This window comes from Dipteris shenzhenensis, chromosome 33 (genome assembly GCF_047967505.1).
Source record: "Dipteris shenzhenensis isolate YYH24624 ecotype China chromosome 33, Dip_SZ_1.0, whole genome shotgun sequence".
NCBI lineage: Eukaryota > Viridiplantae > Streptophyta > Polypodiopsida > Gleicheniales > Dipteridaceae > Dipteris > Dipteris shenzhenensis.
In genome coordinates, this window is record NC_141628.1 from 1,689,490 (window position 1) to 1,699,086 (window position 9,597).

Sequence of the window (9,597 nt, forward strand, 5' to 3'; positions counted from 1 at the left end):
AAACCTCACTTTGTTATTGCTAGAGCACCTTACATACTATATAAAAATATACAAGTACTTATTAATTTCACATATTGAAGCTTAAGTATGCGATTTATTAAACATGTAGAAAGATCATGCTTTTATACCCAACCACTATCATATAAGAGTCCTTGTGTATATATATACATTTGAGCAATGAATCACGTCTCCATGGATCCATGCATCGATATACAAAGAGGAGGAAGAAGACAACTACATGTGGGGCAACAAGACCAAAAATAGCACTAATGGTTTAACTCATTCCATTTGAGAATGCTAAAAGGGATTTCTCAAGAGTTAGAGAAAATATACCCCTTCTATTGAAATGGACTGCTATATTACATATTGCTTAATGAATTGGGGAAAACAAAACGACGAAAAGTCAAGGCACTCCACATGCTGTTTGGTTGACAACACTAGTTACCGCAACCGAAGTGCTCCACTCTTCATTTTGTGCGCACATGTCTATGAGACTATAGATCGTCACGGAAACGATAACAACGGTGAAGGATAGACTGAAGATGTTGAAGAAATAACCACATCTCCACAATATCTTTGATTCATCACACAAGTCGTCAGATCCCCACGTGAACATGTAGTCCGTAAGGTACCCCTGAGCCAGTTCCCACGCGGCTTCCTGCCGCAGCCTCTTGAGATGCAAGAAGATGCCGGAAATTACTACGTCTAGAAGCAAATGGGTACTGCACGCCCAAGAGAGCTGCATATAGAACCCTCCCCGCCTCCCGTTGAGCACTCTTTCAAGCTCCTTCGACTTGGCATCTAGCTTTAGCATGGCGTACAGCGGCCCAACCGTAAAACTCATGCAACTCAGAGCTAGGCAGTTTAGAAGCCTTCGCCATAGCACCTGCGGCTCATCCGCTTGGCGGGTCACGAGCATAAAATGAGCAAAGTTGCTAGCAACTCCTGAACAGACCAATGCCGATAAAACATATGCGATTGGTCGACCCGACGGAAGTAGAGCCATGCTCATAATTCCTTGGCACCTTAATACCATAGAAGCGAACACGTACATGCCTGCAGAAGTCGTCGAATGTGCGTAAGCACTACAAACTTGATCTCCTATATTCGATCCAAAAAGAGGTTTTACTTACATGGTCGTACCTCCTGCGAGAGAGAATCCACTTCTTGCCAGAAACAATGCTTTCTTCTTACTCACTAAAGTCACCGCAGTGGCTCCATTGTATGCGGCACTAAGGAGGGATGCCGATATTGATGTATAAACGCGGTTCAAGCCCGAGGTATCCAAGGTGCCATATGGACCAAACAGAATGAAAGTTTGGAGCATAACTTGAGGTCCGGCTTCCAAGGCAGCAGCCAGAATATTATAAGTGGGTTGTGTGCTCGACTCCAGCGAAGCGGTCCTGTTAAACATAGAAGGTCAGATTCGACTCTAATTTCAATGAAACTCCTATGTGAGATTAATAAGAACTTGCTTGCAATTTACCCGCGGCAAGTTCACGTAACCCAGAACAACTTATTCGACTGATATTGACCAAACTCTAGAACTGCAAATTAATAAGAATTTGCTTGCAATTTACCCGCGACAATTGCACGTAGCCCAGAACAACTTGGCCAGTCTCCAGAGCTGTATCAAAGGAAAGAAGTATGCTTGGAGGAGCGGCTGTTCCTCTGGTGGAAGTGTGAACCAGAAGATAACGGCGTTCCAAATATGACTCGTAATCATTATCAACAGAATGGCAGAAAACGTTCCCCATCCTTTGTAACCCGCGACATTAGTGTCAAGATTACGGTAGCTTTTAGCCGTCGCAACGTTAGTGGCAAAGTCGAAGAGGTAGAAAACAGCTGAAAAGAAAATGTTGGAGGCGATCCAGTAATCGTAACCGGAAGACATTCTGTAGTCGTGTGATACGCACGGAGACTCTTAGCTTGATTGAGGTAGCCTTTTTCCCTTTACACTTTTTGGTCTGCCCTTAGGGCAAAGTAGAAATTAGGCATTTTTTGAATTTTTGGAAGTGCATTTTTCCTATTGGCTCTTCTTCATTGGACTTGAATGGAGACTTTAATTTATTGGACTTGAATGGAGACTTTAAAGTGGTTGACTTTCTCTCTCTCACCTCTATCTCTTTCACTCTCTCTCTCTTCCTTTCTTTATCTCCTCAAGTCTTCTTACTTCTTACACTCGATCTCCACCTTTCTTCTTTCTCTCTCTCCCCTTTATCTCCTCTTCCTTCACACCATTTTTGGATTCCTTTTTGTTTACTTTTTTGATCTTTGGACAGGCCTTATGAATGATTGAATATCATTCACCTTGTTTTTTTATGGAAAGCTTAAAACACACACATATATATGAAGCTTGTTTTCTTAATTAAAATATTCACGTAGGAATCCATAAAGTCCAAGGTCCTTTGACAAAAGTATCAAGAGAAGTGTGTAAGCTTAGAACTTGACTTTGATTTTTTAGCTTGTACATTATTCATGACTTCATGTGCGTTATTCATGACTCTTAGGTTTCGAGAGATAGGATTTTCACAGATACCCTTTTCCAACTTTTTTGCCCTCAAACCTTTCTTTTGAAAAAAACACACACACATATAAAGCCATAAAGTCCAAGGTCAATAACGCGTGTACGCTTATACATGCTTGTCAAGTCCCAAAAAGTCAAAGTTCTAAGACTCTCTTCATACTTTTGTAATCAACTTTATGGACATCCACGTGCCTTATGAATGATTGAATATCATTCACCTTGGTTTTTTTTTGAAAAGCTTAAAACACACACATATATATGAAGCTTGTTTTCTTAATTAAAATATTCACGTAGGAATCCATAAATCCAAGGTCCTTTGATAAAAGTATCAAGAGAAGTGTGTAAGCTTAGAACTTGACTTTGATTTTTTAGCCTGTACATTATTCATGACTTCATGTGCGTCATTCATGACTCTTAGGTTTTGAGAGATGGGATTTTCATGGCTACCCTTTTTCAACTTCTTTTCCCTCAAACCTTTCTTTTGAAAAAAACACACACATATATATAAAGCCATAAAGTCCAAGGTCAATAACACGTGTACACTTATATACACTTGTCAAGTCCCAAAAAGTCAAAGTCCTAAGATTCTCTTCATACTTTTGTAATCAACTTTATGGACATCCACGTGCATACTTGTATTTAAAAAACTATATATATATATATATATATAGAGAGAGAGAGAGAGAGTATGTATATATATGGTGTTGTAAAGGATAAAGTTTTCTAAAAAACAACAAGAGTGCGTGTGTGCACAATAGTACTGGCTCGCGAGGCACAAGGGTATTATTATGTCTTTGCAAATCAATGTCATGGGAATGTTATATTGCCCTAGAAAGGGTCATAAAAATAAAAAGCGTCATTAGGCTAGTTAGTAATCATAGCCATTTGAACTAATCTCAATGTGTAAAGGGTGTCCCCACTATGCAACTAAGCAATGCATGCAAAAAGGTGAAACTTTTTGTAGTTGACCATTAATTAAGGCAAAAAATAAACTAGGTTTCCTTATATGCTTGGCAAGAAAAAGCCATTGCCTAGGTACTTGGGATCTATTGCCAATTTTCTATTTATTTTCTTAGTTTTCTTTAGTGTGAATGTTTCAAAAAATAGTTGTCATCCAGCTACTTGGTATCTATGGCTGAGTATCCCCTCCCATCCCTCCCCCTAACATTACAAAGTACCTACTGATGGCCTTGTGTATAGAGCTAGACAAGGCTAGAGCATGTTCTAGTTAGAGCGTCTCCTCGAAGGCTAGAGCCTGTTTTGGTTGGAAAGTCTCCTCCAACCCACCATTGTAGTAGGTTCAAGTTCATATTTCTTCAAAAGCCTTGTATGGGATGGATTTCTTTAGAAGATTTGCATGGGATGCATTATGTCCCTTGCTCTCAAAGCAAGCAACAATGTCTTTTCCAATGCCAAAGATAAGGCAAATATGATGAGTACAAGAAATTTGGCTTGGAAAAAAAAGAAGACCTTGGAGACTTTAGAGAATGGACATGGCAAAAGTGCATTTGTTTTTCCATGAATGATGTTACAAGGATGGTAACTGTGTCGAGAACTCGTATGCAATTTCAATAGGAACATGGTCGATTTGGCGAGGATTTGGTATGCTTTTAGCTATTCTAAAGTAACTAGTCATGGGTCTGGTTAATTTGAGATATGTAAATTGTTGTTGAGATTTAAATATCTTAGTACAAACATTGGGTAATTATCGATTTGTTCTCGGTCCAATATCCATGCATGTGTTGCAAGGAGATGTCAAGGCTACATACCTCTATTCGGTATATTGCTACTATGAACATTGATTCTTAAGAGACACTACTAACTGTGCAAGCTCAATGGCATACTGATGATGTGTTAGCTGACTAGACCTATTGACATGGCAGTGAGTCAGCATGTTGACATGGATATTCCATTTTGGCTATTGACATGTATCAGATGATGTGCCGTGGTGCTGATGTGGTAGTCTACTAGCTACATTGCAAGATAAGGGTGATGTGGTTATGTGACATGTGTCATCCTGTCGGTCCTAGGAGCACCCACTAAAACTAGGGTCAATTTCACTTAACCCTAGTGTGAGCTTATTTGCCACATACTACATAAAGAGATAGTGAGAGAGACATAGAGAGAGAAGACTATGTGGGAGCTCTCTGCATGAGGCATCAATGGAGAAGTGGTATTGACTGCCATCAGAGCCTTGGATTTGGTTGGAAATGTGCTATGACTATTTTTAGCCCAACTATTGTAAATGTTTCTTTTGAAGCTAAGTTAAATTTACACTTGTACAATATAGCAATGTACCTATTTCATCAAATGCTATGATTATGGAGAACCATTTTTAGTTAACGTATTTGGTGGAGTCCGAGTTCTAGTTTCAAGAAGGCAAAGTACGTATGATGCTTAGAGGTTGTAATTTGCATTTACTTCTCTAGAATGCAATTGTAGATTAAGTCCTACACAAAGTTTCATGTCCATAGTATCCCATTTGAATGATAAAGAATGAACATTTCCATGTTTTTGCCCATGTATCCCCTCTTTTGGTTCAAAACAATGCACCAGTGGTGTTCTAGTCATACAAAATTGGATTCTATGGCCACAATAATTTGCAAGGGACTCAAACTAACCTATATTGATACCTTTAAAAATTATCATGGCTATCAGATCCCATTTTCATGATCAACAACAAACATTTCCATGTTTTTGCCCATGCATCCACTTTTCTGGTTCAAAATAATGCCCCAGTGGTGTTTTAGTCATGCAAATGGGACCCAATGGTCATGTTACTTTGAATGGGGATAAATATCACCTATATTAAGGCTCTTGCAAAGTTTGATGGCCATCATATCCCATTTGCATGATCAAGAACGAACAATTCCATGTTTTTTCCCATGCTAATCATGCAAATGGGACCTGATGGCTGTGATACTTTGTAAGGGACTTAAAATCACCTATATTGAGGCTTGTGAAAAGTTTCATGTCCATCGGATCCCATTTTTATAATCAAGAACGAACATTTCCATGTTTTTGCCCATGCATGTCGTCTTCTGGTTCAAAATAATGCCCTGGTGTTGTTATAGTCATGCAAATGGGACCTGTTGGCCATGATACTTTAAAAGGGAATCAAAGTCACACCTATATTGAGGCTCGCAAAAAGTTTCATGGCCATAGGATCCCATTTTCATGATCATTTTCATGTTTTTCCCATGCATCCCCTCTTGTGGTGACTCCGGTGGTGTTCTAGTCATGTAAATGGAACCCTATGGCCATGATAGTTTGCAAGGGATTAAAATGGGACATGATGGCCATGATATCATGCATCCCCGCTTCTGGTTCAAAATAATACCCCGGTGGTGTTCTAGTCATGAAAATGGGACCCGATGGCCACCATGATACTTTTCAAGGGACTCAAAATCACCTAGATTGAATCTCGTGCAAAGTTTCATGGTCACCTGATCCCATTTTCATGATCAAGAATGAACAATTCCATGTTTTTGCCCATGCATCCCCTCTTATGGTTCGAAATAATGCTCTAGTGGTGTTCTAGTCATCCAAATAGGACCCAATGGCCACAATAATTTGCAGAGGACTCTATTTTTGCCCATGAATCCTCACTTCTGGTTCAAAATAATCAGAATGCGATATCATAATGCTATGCTTTATGCATAAAATGGTGTGGGCACATGAGCTTGATCCTTCGATGCACACCTATAGTCCATGTGGATGATCTTATTCAAGACTAGAACCCCCAGGAGCTCCATGCAATAGATCATATTTCTTTTGGATAGTGCTCAATATATTGATTAGAATGAAAAATTATTAACACTTTTTTTGACGTTAATATCGACGAAAATAGTGACTCTGGTCAATTTCCAGAATGTTTTTATTGACTAAACAAGGCATAATAAATGATTAAACAAAATAGGTTTAGTTTTTGGCACGTTTTGTTCTCATTATGGATTATGGTGTCTTAATAATCATGTGTATCCTTTGTAGATGTTTTCAAGCTTATCAGAGTAGTTTGAAGAAGACACTAGTAGTGCAAATATTTATCAACAAGTCTTATGTGATTGTGCACGATGCAAAGAAAAAAATAAGGAGATTACACAACATATCAACAAAACACATAAAGAGATATGGTCACTTTCAACCCTTACCAAAGATATAATTGAACGATGAGGTAGAAGTCATGTTTTAGCTTCTTCATGAGTGGATTCATTAAAGTCATTTCACGTACTAACTTTTCGTGCTTGTATGTGACTTATGTTATTTTTATGCAGGATATGAAATGATTCCAGGAAGTTTGAGAGCAGACACACTGCATAATCATCCTCATAAGTCAATGTTGATCCAAGGATATCGAAACATGTTAAGGGAAGACAGAGAGTTGGAAGAGCAACATAATAGACGTAGTGAAGAGGAAGATTCCCTGAATGAGGACAAAATAATGTAGAACATGATAAACACTTACTTTGATGCTCCCTTACCACAAAATGAAAGAGATGAAGTGAATAGGGAGGATAACATGAGTCCTGAAGATTTCTTGGACTTGGGACTTTCTCATGGTGCTTGTAATACTTGATTTTGTATCGACCTGCTTCCATGTTAATACTTAAATGTTTTAAGTAGCCCGGTGGTTGAAATTTGACGGTTAACGATAATGAGTCTAAAGGCCCTATTTTAGTATAGCACTGTGCAACAAATTTTAGGATAGCACGGCAGTAGTGTAGGGATAGTACAGTAGTAGTGTAGGATAAGTTATTGCTAGCACGTGACTGGTTGCACTAGGATATTAGTAGCCACCAGCGTGGTGGTTTACTTCTATTATTACAAGATGAATGGATTTGTAGGATGTGTGGATTCGTTATAGGAAACTAGCACGGTGGTTGTTGGGATATACTAAAAACAAGCATGGGATGAAATCTAACAGCTAACAAAATGATAAACAATCTAAAGGGGATTGTTTTAGTCACAGGGGATTTACTAGTAGTAATAACGAGATGTCACCTGTGTGCAATAAATATATGAAAATTCCCCTTATCTACCCCCTATTTACGGGACCTTACCTTATAAAATATACCTTCCTTCGCTTATATACCCCCCCTCCCTTACACTCACATGGTACCATATGATAAACCCCAGTGGACCCCCCAAGGTTTTAGTATAGCACTATGGAAATTTTAGGATAGCACGGCAGTAGTGTAGGGATAGCAAGGTAGTAGTGCTATCACCAGTCGATGGTTGGTTGAACTAGGATATTAACAGCCACCATCATAGTGGTTTGCTTCTATTATTACAAGATGAATGGATTTGTAAGATGTGTGGATTTGTTATCGGAAGCCAACATGGTGGTGGTTGGGATATACTAGAAACAAGCATGGTATGAAATTTGATAGTTAATGAAATGATAAACAGTCTAAAGGAGACTGTTTTAGTATAGCACTACGCAACAAATTTTAGGATAGCATGGTAGTAGAGTAGAGATAGCATGGTAGTAGTGCAAGATAAGTGATCGCTAGCATGGTGGTTGGTTGCACTAGGACATTAATAGCCACCAATGTAGTGGTTTGGTTCTATTATTACAAGATGAATGGATTTATGGATGTGTGGATTCATTATGGGGAAGCATGGTGGTTGTTGGGATATACTAAAAACAAGCATGGGATTTACCATTTGGGATTTACAAAAACAATTTAATAAAACCAACACGGTGGTTGTTTGGGATATACTAAAAAGAAGCATAGTCTCAAATACAAATTTTATTTTCTAGGACAAGTGGACATATTGTTTCCTTGCAACAATAAGACCATACATTTTCTTAGTACTATCTCAGTCGTCCTCGTTCACCACTCTAAGACACCCCGAGATGTGCTCATGCATGTCTAAATCCAATTTGAAGACACTCGTGCCCTTCTTTCTCTCACCACAAATGGCTACACCCAAAAACAATGACCCTTGAAAATTGTTTTGCTTCATTATATACTTTAATCAGAATGTGTTTTGTCTTCTTTTAGTAGTAGCAAAAAGGGGGCTCATTGTTCTATTGTTCCCACATGTTGGGTCAGTAGACGGAGTTGTATCTCAAGTTTATGGATAAGAATCTAGACATTTCAATTGGGCAGAGGAGCTTTGAGCATTGTAAGCCCTAGTACATTTGGAAAGTCAAAGACAGGAATGTTTGTTGTTGCAAAACACACATAGACTTTGACCTGGCCCGACAAGATATGAATGATTTGAGATCTGATTTTGTTGGACCATTGCTCCATGGGCAGAAGTGCCCATGCCTCCTCGATGAATGTGCAGTCTGTAGGCCACCTGGATCCTCATCGTGTGTTGCAAGGGAGGGCAGGTTTTGTAGGCTAAGGTCTCTGTGGGAGCCACTAGTTTGTCCAAAGGGAGATTGTGAGTGGCACATTCTTGAATGCATTCGTGGCACATGAAAGCATTGCAATTTGAAGTTGAAGAAGAAGAAATTGAATGTCTATCCAAATGAAATGAGGGAGGACAACCATGTTGCTCTAAAATGGAGGAGATTTGAAAATGTCAATGTTGAAGGATCCAATAAAAAGAGATGGCTACTTTAATATAAGAGAACCTAGCCAAGGGAGCTTGTAGGTCATGTGGTTCAATCCATCCAAAAATATGCACTTCATAATTTCATGGCCAGTTGGTAGGATAAGCAGTTGAAGACGTGCCTTGCCAATTTTCCCCATGACACTATTGTAGATGTCATAGATTTTACCAAAAATTATTCTTTTCAAGAACAAGATGAGATACAAAGTGCTCACTAATACAACAAGTAGATAACAATTCTTGTGCATCAAGTACAATCATTTGCTTGATTCTTCCATGCCTGATGCCAATCTGCTTGCTCACTCATAAGAGTCCAAGTCAGTGCAACGCACGCACCATTTCTACATTTCAGATGATAGGGAACATGACATCTTATTTGTGCAGCATGCTTTTCTATTGCATTGGGAATAGATAAAAAAGGAAAATCCTCATGTAGAAAATATAAACCAATATTGGGTGTGGTCAGATGGTGCTGCCTCTCAATATAAATCAGCACATGGATT

General features: G+C 38.9%; 1 protein-coding gene across 1 annotated transcript; it reads right to left on the reverse strand.

The window, feature by feature from the left end:
• Window positions 1-314: 314 nt before the first annotated feature.
• LOC147879529 (uncharacterized) lies at window positions 315-1,905 on the reverse strand. The gene is made up of 3 exons (XM_087372137.1): window positions 1,581-1,905; window positions 1,144-1,403; window positions 315-1,056 (listed from the first exon to the last, which is right to left on the reverse strand). The coding sequence occupies exons 1-3, from the start codon at window positions 1,892-1,894 to the stop codon at window positions 404-406; spliced, it is 1,227 nt and encodes a 408-aa protein (XP_087228263.1). The 5' UTR covers window positions 1,895-1,905; the 3' UTR covers window positions 315-403.
• Window positions 1,906-9,597: the final 7,692 nt, after the last annotated feature.